At 34.4% G+C, this 15,804-nt stretch overlaps 1 protein-coding gene across 1 annotated transcript in view; it reads left to right on the top strand.

The window, feature by feature from the left end:
• Positions 1-15,804, top strand: part of HMCN1 (hemicentin 1) — a 460,089-nt gene that overhangs the window by 360,230 nt on the left and 84,055 nt on the right. Inside the window, exons 58-68 of the mRNA XM_072733161.1 lie at positions 2,360-2,521; positions 3,219-3,332; positions 3,439-3,641; positions 3,938-4,019; positions 4,127-4,258; positions 4,803-4,952; positions 7,623-7,782; positions 9,863-9,987; positions 10,212-10,395; positions 11,324-11,421; positions 12,357-12,635. Coding sequence (XP_072589262.1) covers positions 2,360-2,521; positions 3,219-3,332; positions 3,439-3,641; positions 3,938-4,019; positions 4,127-4,258; positions 4,803-4,952; positions 7,623-7,782; positions 9,863-9,987; positions 10,212-10,395; positions 11,324-11,421; positions 12,357-12,635 — 1,689 coding nt within the window. The remainder of the gene's footprint in view (positions 1-2,359; positions 2,522-3,218; positions 3,333-3,438; positions 3,642-3,937; positions 4,020-4,126; positions 4,259-4,802; positions 4,953-7,622; positions 7,783-9,862; positions 9,988-10,211; positions 10,396-11,323; positions 11,422-12,356; positions 12,636-15,804) is intronic.

The raw sequence follows: 15,804 nt of genomic DNA, 5'->3' as shown, positions 1-15,804 counted from the left end.
AAACTTACCCAATAATCCTGATTAGAACCAGTTTCTGCCCTCAAAGGGAGAATTCACATTGAGTTACGTTAGTTAGGTATACTACCTGAAGAAGAAGTCATTTTTGGAGTCAAACAATTCTTTTTTTTTTTTTTAAGATTTTCTTTATTATTTGAATGAAAGAGAGAGAGAGAGAGAGAGCACAAGCAGGGGGAGCTGTAGGCAGAGGGAGAGGAAGAAGCAGGTTCTCTGCTGAGCAGGGAGCCCAATGCAGGGCTCAATCCCAGTACCTTGGGATCATGACCCAAGCCAAAGGTAGATACTTAACTGACTAAACCACCCAGGCACACTTGGAATTAAATAATTCCCAAAAACCATCACTACACCTAATTTGTTCATCAAATTTTAAGTTCTTAATGTTTTCTAGACACAGCATGAATACTAATTTTTTGCTAAAATGCTGCTGAGATATTTAGGCAAGGGTAAGGGGAAAAAGCAGTTGGATGTCTATCACAAATGATTAGTTTTAGTTTTATGACACACATCTGCTTTGAGAATATTAAATTGGAAATGGCAGACAATCATTATAAAAGATTTCCTTTACATGTGGGATACATATACAGAATTCCAGCTCATTTTGGAAATAGCTGAAATTGGACATTTCATGAAAAATTTCTCCCTCCAGAAGAGTTTTATTTAGCATCATGAATATTATTTTTTGGTGTGATATGTAGGGAGTATTGATGTCCAGCAATGTTTGGTGTTTGTGGAACAGACATTTGAAACATCTTTATCTTATTCCCAGTGCTTAGCACAATGAGTAACACACACAGGAGGTGTGATAGTAAAACCATGTGAGAGTAAAAGAGATTTTGCCTTTTTTTTTTTTAAGATTTATTTATGTATTTATTTATTCATGAGAAATAGAGAGAGAGCACAGCAGAGACATAGGCAGAAGGAGAAGCAGGCTCCATGCAGGGAGCCCGACGTGGGACTCGATCCTGGTACTCCAGGATCACGCCCTGGGCCAAAGGCAGCCACTTAACCGATGAGCCACCCAGGCTTCCCAGATTTTGCCTTTTTGATGTTTTTCTTTGTTTTTTGTTGTTGTTTGTTTTTTTTTTTTTTTTTTTTTTAGACTTCACTCACTTATTCATGAGAGACACAGAGATAGGCAGAGATACAGGCAGAGGGAGAAGCAGGCTCCATGTAGCAAGCCCAACGGGACTTGATCCTGGGACTCCAGGATCACGCCATGGGTGGAAGGGAGGCCCTCAACCACTGAGCCACTCAGGCTTCGCTGCTTTAGTTTTTGATGTTGTTTTAAGATCTCAGTCCTAATATAATAAAGTATTATATTAATTGCATCTCTTAGTTCCTGTCTCACTATCATCATTGGCCTGAACAAGACCCATCTTTACTTTTATTTATTAAAATACTCATTCATGTATTCATTCATATTTATGCCCATTTCTTGCTACTGTTTCCCCTCTCCTTTCATGGAAAACCTTCAAATGTGTTTGATATTATACCTTCTATGTCTATGTGTTCATATAAAAATCTATTTTTCCATGTGTTTATGATTTAATATGCATAAATGGCCTTGCATTGTTAATCTCATTCTTTTTTTACTACACTTTTTCTCTGCACTGCTTTTGCTTTTGGAATTCTTTCTGTTTTTTAAACAATAAATCATAGTATTGTTTATTTCTTAAATTTTCTGCTCATCTTGATATCATTTATTTATGTTGTCAAAATAACCGGTGTAATTTGTTGATAGATACCCTAAAATTAAATTTCTACTTTACTTTGCTATAAGCAGTAAGATAAAACCTTGAAGATGTAATATTAAGGGACACCTGGGTGGCTCAGTGGTTGAGTACCAGCCTTCAGCCCTGGGCATGATCCTGGGGTCCCGGGATTCAGTCCTGCATCGGGCTCCCAGCGTGGAGCCTGCTTCTATCTCTGCCTGTGTCTTTGCCTCTCTCTGTGTGTCTCTCATGAATAAATAAATAAAATATTTTTTAAAAAGATATAATATTAAATATAAGAGTATTCAAATGTAGTGAATAAAAAGTACTATTAGGTCTTTCTTTATACATTGAGAAAACCACCTTAGGAATTACCAACTACATTCTACAAATAAAATGCACAATAATTCTGTCTGAAAATCCTAGTATTCTCTTTCAATTGGGAAAAACAAAACTTATGGAAATGAGTTTGATGAAGTCATTAGGGAATTCTAAGAAAGACAGCTAAATAACTATCATTAACTAACTCAGTGTTTTAGCAGATTATAGTGGTCAGGTTTATATTAAAAATTTGGAATATGTATTACTGATCATATCACATCTCACTTTTAATGTATTTACTATTATAGTTCCTCCAAGTGTCATTGGTCCTAACCCTGAAAATCTCACTGTTGTGGTGAACAATTTCATCTCTTTAACCTGTGAGGTCTCTGGTTTTCCACCTCCGGATCTCAGCTGGCTCAAGAATGAACAGCCTATCAAGCTAAATACAAATGCTCTTATTGTGCCTGGTAAGGAAGAACTTACTACTTTTAAAAGATGGGCAAAACTTTCTCACTTTTTTCAATACCAATGGCATCAGCTTATCTCTCTTTCCAAACTTTGGTCTTGCTCCTATTATTTGTTCACACTGAATGCCTCTTTCTATACAGCTGGGGCCATTTAGGATAAGATCGTATAGATTTATTTTAGTGGGAATGTACAATGACAAAGTCTACTTTCAAGAAATTACAACTTTTAGAGACAAACTGCTTAGTAATTCCTTGGGGGGTGATAGGCTAACAAATAGTGCTTTGACGGGATAAAGTCACTACTTCTTTTTAATCAATCCTAAAGCTCCTTGAGGATAGATAGACAATCACTTCTATACTGTAGGAGATTTAAACTCAGAAAATAGTTGCTAATGTATTTTGACTATAGTACAATTGCTATTTGCTCACTAGAACCTGTATCAAACAGTTCTACTATCTATGTTTGGTTACTAGAGAGAAAAATTTTATGAATTTCTTCCTTTGTAAAGAAGTAGAATAAATACTGAGATCAAAGGAAAAGGATCAAAGATGCTCAGTCTAATTCAGTTCTTTCATTTTGAATGAGAAATTTTTTTACTATAAGAGATAGGATGCATTTTGCTGTTTATCTTACTGATAAATAGTTATTAAAACAACCCCTATGTCACTCTTCAATTTGCATTGTATTTGTCCACAGGTGGTCGAACTCTGCAAATAATTCGGGCAAAGGTATCTGATGGTGGTGAATACACTTGTATAGCTATCAACCAAGCTGGTGAAAGCAAGAAAAAAGTTTCCCTGACTGTTTATGGTTTGTCTCATAAAATTCTTTCATTTTTAAACTGGTATTAGATATTTTCTATCTGAGCATCTTAATGAAAAAAAAAAAAACTTCTGTTCTTGTTTCCCTCTTTCAGTGCCCCCAACCATTAAAGATCATGGCAGTGAATCTCTTTCTGTAGTTAATGTAAGAGAGGGAACCTCGGCGTCACTGGAGTGTGAGTCAAATGCTGTTCCCCCTCCAGTCATCACCTGGTATAAGAATGGGCAGATGATAACGGAGTCTACTCACTTGGAGATTTTAGCAGATGGACAAATGCTGCACATCAAGAAAGCTGAGGTGCATCTTTTATTCTTGTTTGTGTGTCATGACTCGTTGGTGGGATTATAGAAGAAAGAATTGATAGTTGCATATTCCCTTTACTACAGTGAGAAATGAGTTTTATTTAAAAACTCATCATCAATGCTATTGACCTTATTTTTATTTTTATTTAAAAAAAAAAGCAAGACTTTAGAAGGCAATTAGAATGGGGCATTGGAGCATAAAGATGACTGATGATTTAATCTACACCAGAATAGTGTGGTTGGTCATCTGTAATTTAATGGAGCACATACAATAGTATCTTTTTCTTTTAGGTATCTGACACAGGCCAGTATGTATGTAGAGCTATAAATGTAGCAGGACGGGATGATAAAAATTTCCACCTCAATGTATATGGTGAGCATCTGCCTCTAATACAACTCTTTTTCCCCAGATACGCAAATAAAAAAAGTGTCCTGAATTAGCTTAACGAGGACACATGATTTTCTTCTGTCTTTTCACAGTGCCACCCAGTATCGAAGGACCTGAAAATAAAGTGGTTGTTGAGACAATCAGCAATCCTGTGACCTTAACATGTGATGCCACTGGAATCCCACCTCCCATGATAGCATGGTTAAAGAACCACAAGCCCATAGGTAATACAGTTGTGCATTTTTCATCTTTGTTTTCTTTTGCTCTTAATTCACCAGGTTAATAAACTAGCACATTTTCAGTACTATGCTTATAGCTGTATTTAGTCCAGAAAGCCTAACTAACTGGAATATAAATTTATAGGATAAACACATAAAATGGTTATTCATTACAGACTTTTCCCATTTCCTTTAACAAAGATGGCTCTCATTTAAAATAAAAGTACAAAGGAGGAACTTTTAAGAAATCTACTTATTGCAAAAATAAGATATATTGGGGTGCCTTGGTGGCTCAGTTGGTTGAACAGCTGACTCCTGATTTCAGCTCAGGGCATGATCTCAGAGTCATGGGATCGAGCCCCACATCCAGCTCCACACTCAGTGTGGAGTCTGCTTGAGGATTCTCTCCTTCCTCTGCCCTTCTCCCCACTCATATTCTCTCTCTCTTAAATAAATAAACCTCAAAAAATATTATATATTACAGTGAATTATAGAGATATTAAAAATAAAAGATTTTTTATGTTTTGTTTTGCTTTGTTTTCACCACCAGAAAATTCTGATTCACTTGAGGTACATATTTTGTCTGGAGGTAGCAAACTTCAAATTGCCCGGTCTCAGCATTCAGATAGTGGAAACTATACATGCATTGCATCAAATATGGAGGGAAAAGCACAGAAAAATTACATTCTTTCAATTCAAGGTAAGTGGAGTCTCGGGGCACCTGGCTGGCTAAGCTAGTAGAGCATGTGAATCGATTTCAGGATTATGAATTCAGTCCCACATTGGGCATAGAACTTACTATAAAATTTTTTTAAAAACCCAACAAAGTATGTAAGGTGCACTCTGAACTACCTTCAGTTTCTTTATTATATTCTATCTGTACTATAAAATAAGGCTTCCTCGGTTACAATTGATTCAAAATACCTTTGTTTTGTATTTTTCAGATTTTTTTCCAATTTTGTTGAGCTATAAACACTAAGTTATATAGCCTAATGATGTGACTTACAAAATACCTTTAGATGCACAAGAAATACTCTCCATTTTCTGTCCTACATTTATCAGATTTGTATTTTCATGAAAATGGCCATAACTGTGGAAAAAAGACTAACAGAAATTTCATAATCTCTATCTTTTTCATGCTGACTGAAATGAATATTTTCCAATAGTATATATTCTATTGAATTGCTTATTTGTTTTAATCTGGTATAATTTATTTTGAGCCACACCTATAAATCTGTTCTTGTTTATGTAGATAAGATATAACTTGGGACGCCTGGGTGGCTCAGCGGTTGAGCATCTGCCTTCAGCCCATGGTGTGATCCTGGAGTCCTGGGATCAAGTCCCACATCAGGCTCCCTGCATGGAACCTGCTTCTCTCTCTGCCCATGTCTCTGCCTCTCTCTCTTTCTCTCTCTATGTCTCCCATGAATAAATAAATCAATAAAATCTTTACAAAAAAATAAGATGTAAATCATGAAAAGATTGTATGTTATAACTACAAGTCACGAATTGGGTAAATTTCAACTAAGCATGATTCTTATACTATTCTGGGGTGAGAATAAGGAGCATTGGTTCACCCAACACTTAATTAACTTAATTAACACCTCCTATGTTCCAGCATAATATTGAGCACTGGAGAGAGAACTTGCATACTTTTGATTTTTAATATACCTCTGATTATTACTTCATGCCTCATGTTTATTTTTTTTAAGATTTTATTTATTTATTCATGAGAGACACAGAGAGAGAGAGAGGCAGAGACACAGGCAGAAGGAGAAGCAGGCTCCACGCATGGGACTTTATCCCGGGTCCCCAGGATCACACCCCGGGCTGCAGGTGGCACTAAACCACTGTGCCACCAAGGGCTGCCCTATGCCTAATGTTTAAATTGAAATGGAAGTCTAACTGGAAACTAAGTTGAATTCTAGCTTTTTATAATTTTATTAGTTACTAGGAAAAGAATTTCTCATAAATTATAGAAGCAATTATGAATATGTATTATCTACCTGTTTTGTATTCTGCTAAAACTTCAAAAATATTATTTTTTTAGTTTTATGAGATATAATTGACATATAACATTGTGTAAGTTTAAGGCACAATGTAATGATTTGATAAATGTATATATTGTAAAATAAAATTAAAATCTGTCACCTAAAATTAAAATTAAAGAGAAACTAAAATAAGTTTATAAGTATTGGTGGTTTCTCTGATATGTGATGCTTTGAGATGTCAGAAGCAAAGAGGGAAAAATATTCAGAGATTCAGTATCAGAAATTATGTTTAATTTTTAATGCATTAATAATAATAAGTACTAATCATGGGGAATGTGGTATGACCAAACATTTTACCAGACAATATATGTTATCATGTCTCAGGACTACAAATATGTGTATAGGGCCTAGTCCAGTGCTTGTCATATATTAGATACTCATTATAGGATGTCTCATTAAAACTCTCTTTAATTCAACTACTCAGTAACTCTCAATTCTGCATATTTGGTACAATTATTATCTTCTGGATGAAGATAATAATTTGGAGAGGTTGTAATTTGGAGATTTGGAGAGGTTGTAAAGTGATGTACTGTTAAATATTTAATGACTGACCCTCCAGACAAAAACATCCTGATTTGTTGCCAATCATTCGCCAGTTTCTATGGTGTAAATGTCCCCATTATGGCCCACTTCAAGTTCCCAAGATGATGTTAATGAACATGGAGAGGGAAGATGTATAAAATTGGCTCTTAAAAGCTGGTATGAACTACTTCTCCCACACTACCATAATTACTTAGAAGAGGAATTCAGATGTGTTTCTGCTTGATGCCATTGTCAGTGTTTTTATTACACATTATTTCTCAGTCAGATCATTAAAGTGAAAAACGAAGATGGCTAGAAAGAGTGTAAAAATGATTGGATCTTGAAATGTACAACAAACCTCTCCATTATTCAGAATAAATAATATTTTAAATGCATTATGAAGAAAGAAATAACCAACTTAGATACTTTTCTCAGACATTGGTGCCAAGGTTTTGTAAAACATTCTCCTGAACTGTACTAATTCTAAACTATGTTGAGGATTTCGTCTAGAAATGATTCATTTGACCAGAAAGGGCACCCATGAGGTAGATTTATCACTAGCATGTATGACTAAATAATTGTATCAACTTACAAATACAACAGGAATATTGAAGCTATCCCTCTACCTAGTCTTCATTTGAAAGCAATTTATGAGGATAATAATAGTTGGATCTTGAGCCACAAGCTAAGAAAAATATGAAATAAAAAATGGCATATTTGTTCTATGATTCTGTTGTATTTGTTAGAATTTATAATCTTGTACCTTGTTAATGAAAATCTTAATCATTTCCCCAAAGTTCCTCCAAGTATCGCTGGCGCTGAAATTCCAAGTGAAGTGAGTGTTCTTCAGGGGGAAAACGTTGAGCTGGCATGCGATGCAAATGGCATTCCCACCCCACTTATTCAATGGCTTAGAGATGGAAAGCCCATAAATACTAGTGAAACAGAAAGAATCCGGTAGGTTTTAAAAGAATCTTTGCATCATTAATTGTAAGGTATTCTACAATGCTTTCTGCTTCAAATTTCACATGAATTATACTAAATTCAGTCTCATGGGCACTTGGCTATCATTGTATTCAGAAAGAAGAAAGAAAAAATTTTAAAGAGTTGGACACAGAAATTCTCCTTAGACAATTGCTCAAAAGTATGTTTCTGTGTATGTGTGTGTGTGTGTGTGTGTGTGCGCGTGTGTGTGTGTTCTTTCCTTATCCATCATCAATGAGTGAATGAATGCTTGGCTCATTTTGAAAAAACACAATATCATCATAACCAAGTTCATTCCTTGTAGTAATTTGTCCAAATACCATTTTCTACCAATACTTGTTTCCTATGCAACAAACTATATAGAGATGGAATAATAAGATAGTAAGGGCTTCCTGCTACTTTCAACAAGAAATGCCTTTGGAAGAACAATCCAAAATTTTACTCACCATAGATTACTTCATCACAAAGCCCCATTGTATACACATATCAGAGTAATTATAATTATTTGAAGAACAATATATGTATAAGTAGGCATTAATTAACAGTATTGCGAACTTTATAATTTTAAACCAATATTTTAAATTCAGGCTTTGGACTGTTTTCTAGTCGATGAATTGAATATACATAATTTAAAGAAATATAAGTAAATGTTATTTTCTCCGAAGTCACTTTATATTAAAATTTGATATTTGTTCCCATTAGAAGCTTGGGTAAATTGCCAAATAATATTTTACAAATACATTTTTAAGTTTTGTTTCTTTGGTATGGACAATAATTCTTTGGTATCTCAATAATCAACAAATATTTAATTATTTTCATTAAATCAGCTGGTATCAATCCTATTGCAAGCAAAGTACTAGATAGATGATGGAACCTAAAAAAAGATCTTATATGGTAATATTTATTCCTAGGAATATATGATCTGTTGCATTTCTCTTACAATAAGATTCCAAATGCACTTTTTCTTATATCTAGCTTACTGATTATTTGTTCACAGCTCTACAATATGTATAGTTTGCAAGTGGAGCAATTTGCCAATCAAAGAAATTTTTCAGAGTCAACTTACTACTTTCCTTTGGTTATGGCAACTTGCTTTTTTGTTTATTCAAATGACTAACCCTGTGAAATTTTAAAATTCATATTTTGAGAATAAAAAATACAATAGACTCAGATAATAAAATAGTAATTTTTCTTTTTTGTAATTTTCAGTAATCATATTTAATAGCATAACATGGTAGAAATGGAGTGGTTACTTTTGACATTAGAAGATTCTAATAAAACCACTATTGTAGGAATAACTGTAGAAAGCCTTTTAATCTCTTTCTAAAACAGGAAATTTTGTTTGGTAATTAATAGCTCGTGAAGGGAATCAGTAATGCAATAATCTTAACTTAGATATCTTTGATCATCTAACTATATAGTTATCTATTATATAACAAAGGAAAAGCTCTAGTAATTTGTGGAAAAATTTTTGCAAAATATACCCTATAATAGTTGTTGTCACAGTTTAAGTAAATTATCCTATTCTCATTAAAAATATTACTAAACCATGTATAGGTTAGTTTTTTATTTTATTTTATTTTCTGATAGTTTTTTAATATGTAATCTCTTTTAGTTTTTCATTATAACATTCCTCAAATTTCATATCAGAATTTTTAAATAATCTTCATTTAATCCAAGCCTTATATTGGTAACTAAGGAAAAGTATCCTAACTTTGAGAAAAACACATCTTTGATTTGGATAGAGAAATTCACAACCTGATTTCATTAATTTTCCATTTTTCTCATAAGGAAGTGGTAGATATAAGACATGGATTTGATCTGGTTCTGTAGAATTTTAGTTGGTTGCCTGAAATCTCCATCAGTTTTACTAGCTCTGACTTTAACAGACCTCCTTGTACTTAGTGAAAAAGATATGAACCATTATATAGCTAAGATGAAGATGTATTTTATGGTAATATTTCTTTAAAGAACATAATAACCCAGAGTGGGTTTTCCAGCTCTTAGCTTCACATGAATCATATCGGTGCCTTTATTATGACGTTTTCTATAGGGTGACTGCAGATGGCAGTACATTAACCATTTATGGAGCTCTCCCATCCAATGTGGGGAAATACACTTGTGTTGCTACTAACCCTGCTGGAGAAGAAGACCGAATTTTTAACTTGAATGTCTATGGTAAATATGAAATTTCATTCTCTTTTGACTTGGCTACTTTAGGAATCTATCAGTAGAAATAAAGGTCCTGCAGTAGGTGCCTGAAGTACTTAGTTTTAAAATCTGATGTCACTGCTGTTTCCTTTTGGGATAAAAAGCAGCAGTATGAGCAATTGTAGTTGAAATGATTTGATCTAGTAATACATCCTCCTCCTTTCTTCTCTCTCATTTTCTGCATGACATAGTTCCACCTGCAATTAGGGGTAATAAAAAAGAAGCAGAGAAATTAATGGCTTTGGTCGATACTTCAATAAATATTGAATGCAGAGCCACAGGGACACCTCCACCACAGATAAACTGGCTAAAGAATGGACTTCCTCTGCCTCTCTCCTCCCATATCCGGTTGCTATCAGGAGGACAGGTTATCAGGTCAGTTTTTATTATGTGTGATTTGCTAGACTGATAAAGGCATTGTGATTGTAGGCTCTAACTTCATGAAAATGGTGTTTAAGAAATGTTTTTTTCCTAAATTTTTACTATTGGTTGTTTATTTTTCCCTTTCAGTATCTTTTTAGAAGAGGGAGGATAACAACTATAAAATTGACATTTTTTTTTGTTCTTGTTTAAATGCTCATGTTTTAGTAAATTTGCATAAAATAGGTCTTTCATAGATAGACATATCTATTACATATGTATTTCCAAGAACTACTATTTTAGATAAAACTTTCTGTGGCAAAATGATAGGAAGATGCATACTACAATAATGTGATTTTCATGTTAGCATCATTCTTTGAGTGTACATTAGAAAAATATTCACTTTTAGAAAGGGAATATAAGGGAAGGGAGAAGAAATGTGTGGGAAATATCAGAAAGGGAGACAGAACATAAAGACTCCTAACTCTGGGAAACATACTAGGGGTGATGGAAGGGGAGGAGGGCAGGGGGTGGGGGTGAATGGGTGACAGGCACTGAGGGGGGCACTTGACGGGATGAGCACTGGGTGTTATTCTGTATGTTGGTAAATTGAACACCAATAAAAAATAAATTTATTATTAAAAATAAATAGATAGATAAATAAATAAATAAATAAATAAATAAATAAATTTGTGGTCCTAAAGAAAAAAAAGAAAGAAAGAAAAATATTCACTTTTAAATTATATTTTTAATGGTTTACTGTCAGTGCCTAATCAGCTTTGTGAAACAAATTGCATTTGAGGCATCTGTGTTTTGTGATGGATAGTTACAAGCTTCACAAATTTCCCACATAAGTAATAATCTGTGTATAAATCAGAAATATTTTCTTTGTATGTGTTGAACGGGATTAAATTATGAAGTATCAGGTCAAATTGTTTTTCAGGATTGTGAGAGCTCAGGTGTCTGATGTTGCCATGTACACTTGTGTGGCCTCCAACAGAGCTGGGGTGGATAATAAACATTACAGTCTTCAAGTTTTTGGTATGTCATAGAAATGACCCTTGTACTTTATTTACTATGTGTCCAGTATTAAGCAACAGGCTTATATTTAGATGTTGACATAACAGGAAAATATTGGTAAAATAAGATCTTGCTAACTAAGAATGAATGTGTTTTCTCCCAAGGGGTCCATATGTTTTGGAACATATTATCTATTTTTCAAAATACTCTTCAAACCTGGAATTTTGCCTTAAGTCAAATCTAAATTTTTAAAAATAGCATTCCAATCCAGATGCAAAGACCAGTCTTTTCATACAAAGAGAAAGTTCAGAGTGTTTTCTAATAATATTAATGGCTCATTTAGAGTATTTAAAATATGAATGAATGTGTGTGTGTGTGTGTGTGTGTGTGTGTGTAGACAGAGAACTGAAAACATTCCATTTCTAAAATACTAAGGTTTACTGGTCCAAATTCCTAAATCCCCAAGAACATCTCAGAACAGTTAAATAACTATTTACTATAGACTGCAAGTGAATTTTGTGGGATTACATAAAACTTAGTCTAGAAATTGGTATTACTTTAGGTATTCCACATACAGTAGTTGAAAGGATACTTCTGAAACTAGAATGTACATTGTAACAAATAAAGAGACAACCTAAGAAGTTAAAAAATGGCCAAAACTTAAAGTACATTTAAATTTTGTGTTTGTGTGTCCTACAAGAAAACAATCCTGAGGTTTCATTGCTAATATTTTGGAAGATTAATTATTAGCCTATCTAATACCTGCTTTTATAAAACGTCAGCAATTATTCTTATGCTATTATAAATCTATATTTTAGTAGATCATAGAAACACTACAGAACTAACTGAACAATTAAAAAAATTTCAAAATAAAAAAATAAAAATAAAATTTTAATCTAAATTGGTCTCAAATTACAACAGATGTATAAATTTTACCTGTTTTGTTTTCTATATAGTGCCACCAAATCTGGACAATTCTATGGGAACAGAGGAGATCACAATTGTCAAGGGTAGTTCTACCTCCATGAGGTGCTTTACAGATGGAACCCCAACTCCCAGGATGTCCTGGCTTAAAGATGGGCAGCCTCTGGGTCTTAATACCCGTCTGACAATAAGCACTCAAGGAATGGTTCTTCAGCTCCTCAATGCAGAGACTGAAGATTCGGGAAGGTACATCTGCATTGCCTCAAATGAAGCTGGAGAAGTCAACAAACACTTTATCCTGAAGGTCTTGGGTATGTAAACATTCAATAATTGGGAAACAAGTGCCAATAAAGATTTAGTAAATAAGTGTAATTCTTAGAATCACTTGCTAAGGGGACAAAATCTATAAAAACTTTGTTGTATTTCATGTCTCTGTTTTTTAATTTACATAGTTTTATTCTTATCTGACACATGTTAAATTTAAATTAGTTTGCTTCTTACCTAAAAGATGAAAACTCCTACTTATAAAACATTACTCATTAACAAGTCATACAACCAATTGATAAGTAGATTTTTTAAGTTTTTTCAAGAATTAAAACTCTTGATAAGTAGCAATTTAATGGAAAACCACGATATTTATACTATTTTATGTTATTTCAGTCTTTTCAAATGATCCAATCTATAGATGATAGTTATAATAGTCCTTTCAAATAGTCTAGTTCCATTTACTCTTGTGTGCATTAAAGCAAATATTTGAAATATGTATCTCAGTGTTCTACCTGCAAACAGATACTATAAAGCTAAAACACATCTTTTACTTGAAGTAAAAAAAATTGACTTTGGGAGAGAAATGATGAATGAGGTGAATGATTTCAATAATTAATTTTTTATAGTTTTATTTGTTTTTTCACTACAATGAAAACCTCAGGCTCCTCAGAACAAAATGTACCTCACGATGAGCAATAATTTTGACAAGAGGCTAGGTATGTTTTAGGATCCGCTGTAATCTTTCTCATAATACCTATACCAATTTAATCATTTGTATAACCTTATTTTTTTTGAGATTTTATTTATTTATTCATGAGAGACACAGTAAGAGAGGAGACACAGGCAGAGGGAGGAGAAGCAGGCTGCATGCAAGGAGCCCAATGTGGGACTTGATCCTGGGAATCCTAGATCAAGCCCTGAGCCAAAGGCAGGCGCTCAACCACTAAGCCACCCAGGCGTTCCCATTTATGTAACTTTGAAAGTCTGCTTCATCCTTAAGTTAAGCTCTGTGACGGGCTGTACCCACATTACTTATTGCTATATTCCCAGGATTCAGCACGGCATTTGACAAATGATGTTTATTCAATGGATTGAATTGGTTGGAATTACATACTTGCTCGCTGAAGTTTTAACTGTAGAGGGAGGCAAAATACTATGTAAACAGCGAAGAGACTGTGATGTACATGAGTGTTCCTGAGAATGAAGGGTTGTAGCAGAGGCAGTACTCCAGGGTATTTAGAAACAAAAGACAGAAAAAAGTGTGTTTTGGTAAGGAAGGGCAGAATAACAAATTCCTGTATGCCAATTTACAGAGTATTGGGAACAACAAGAGATGACATGTATATGATCTTGTATTCACATACTAAGTATTAATTACTGGCTGCACATTATGTGCCAGACATGTTTCTAGACATCATGTAACAAATAATTGCTGAACACCTGCTATATATGTGACATGACCTAGGCCAACATGTGGCAGTGGGAAAGGGAGAAGAGCATGCTCCCCTAGGAATTCAAGAACCGAGCAGCAGAATCACAGCCCAGTGCATTTCTGGATGTAGAAACCTGAGGAAGAAAATAACTATGATATGTGTTAGCATAGTGTACAAAGAACAATCTTCCAAGCTGCAGGAAAGTCTTGGCATATTTTCTGAAATATGATTTTCTGAAAGCAGATTTGAAAATTGGCTCAGCAGAAAGATGAGAAGTTTCAGCATTTCAGCATCTGTTGAAAGCTAATTCCATTAAAACCTGAAAAACTCTTCACTTGGACCAATGCTACACTCCAAATGTGAAAGTAACCATCCTAACCTGGGAAGTGCTATTCACAGCTTAATGTTATCCACATGGTGGAAGGTGTCATGATGTATTAGTGATTGCGAAAAGTCCAATATAACTATAGAATATTGAAAAAAAGTAAAAAGCTCATACAAAATAAAGCTGAGAGATTTTAACAGGGTCCAGGCAGGCTATGAAGAGCTTTGTTGACCACATTAAAAATTTGGTTTTTATCCTAGAACAATGGGAAACCATTAAAAGTTCTAATAAGTCGAATGCTGCGAGTAGAATTACACTTTGAAAAGACCACTCTAACTGCAAAGTGGAGAGCAACTTGCGAAAGGACAAGAGGAGATTCTGAGAGACTCATGTATTATCAGGAATTGTGTTTGGTTGTGAACAGCAGAGTCTAAGTTTGGCAGCTTGACCAAATAACTTTTGTTTTTCTTGCTGAGTGAGATGTTTGGAGTAGGCAGTGGTTGCATTGGTGAACTAGTTCAGATATTTACAGTTCTCTTGACCTTTACATCTTTGTGGGTCAGTAATCATGCATTGTCCGATCACCCCCAGCATCACTAGATGTAACAACAGAGCAGAAAAAAGAGGAAGGGTGAAGAGTTGCCCTCTAGGGACTTTACTAGAAGTTCCACAAAACCACTTCCATTTATAGCTCATTGATCGAAATCTTCACATACCATTCCATCTTCCATCTACACAGAGACTAGGAAATGTAGTTTTTAGCATAATGACAGCCCCAACAAGATTGGGGTCTGTTAATGTGAAAGAAACAAACAGATAATATTGATGGGTGCCTAAAGGCAGGAAATAGATGATGTTAGTCTAAGTAAATAGTATTGTAACTCAGATTGGTAATGGAGGTGAAAGGAAAAAATGTATTTAGAAATAATTGCAAAAAAAAGAAGAAATAATTGCAGGTAGAAGTATTAGGACTTACATGACAATTTGGATACAGGACAGTGATGAAGGAAATATCAAGGATGACTATGGCTTATGTGACTGAATGCTTGGTAGATCCATCACATAAATGTAAGAAATGGTGGAAAAGGACCAGTCTTGAGGAATAAAAAAACAGTTTCAGTCTGAATACATGTTGAAATTGAAACTGAAGTAATGTTGAAATTGAAGTAATGTCCAAATATTCCACTGGAGGGCAGCTCGGGTGGCTCAGCGATTTAGCACCGCCTTTGGCCCAGGGCCTGATCCTGGATACCTGGGATCGAGTCCCATGTCGGGCTCCCTGCATGGAGCCTGCTTCTCCCTCTGTCTGTGTCTCTGCCTCTCTCTCTCTCTCTCTCACTCTCTGTCTCTCTCTGTCTCTCTCTGCCTCTCATGAATACATAAATAAAATCTTTAAAAAAAAATATTCCACTGGAGATGTTAATTTGATAATTGGATTTATAGATCTCAAGATTA

Source organism: Vulpes vulpes, chromosome 13 (assembly GCF_048418805.1).
Source record: "Vulpes vulpes isolate BD-2025 chromosome 13, VulVul3, whole genome shotgun sequence".
NCBI lineage: Eukaryota > Metazoa > Chordata > Mammalia > Carnivora > Canidae > Vulpes > Vulpes vulpes.
This window is presented reverse-complemented; position numbering and strand designations above follow the sequence as displayed.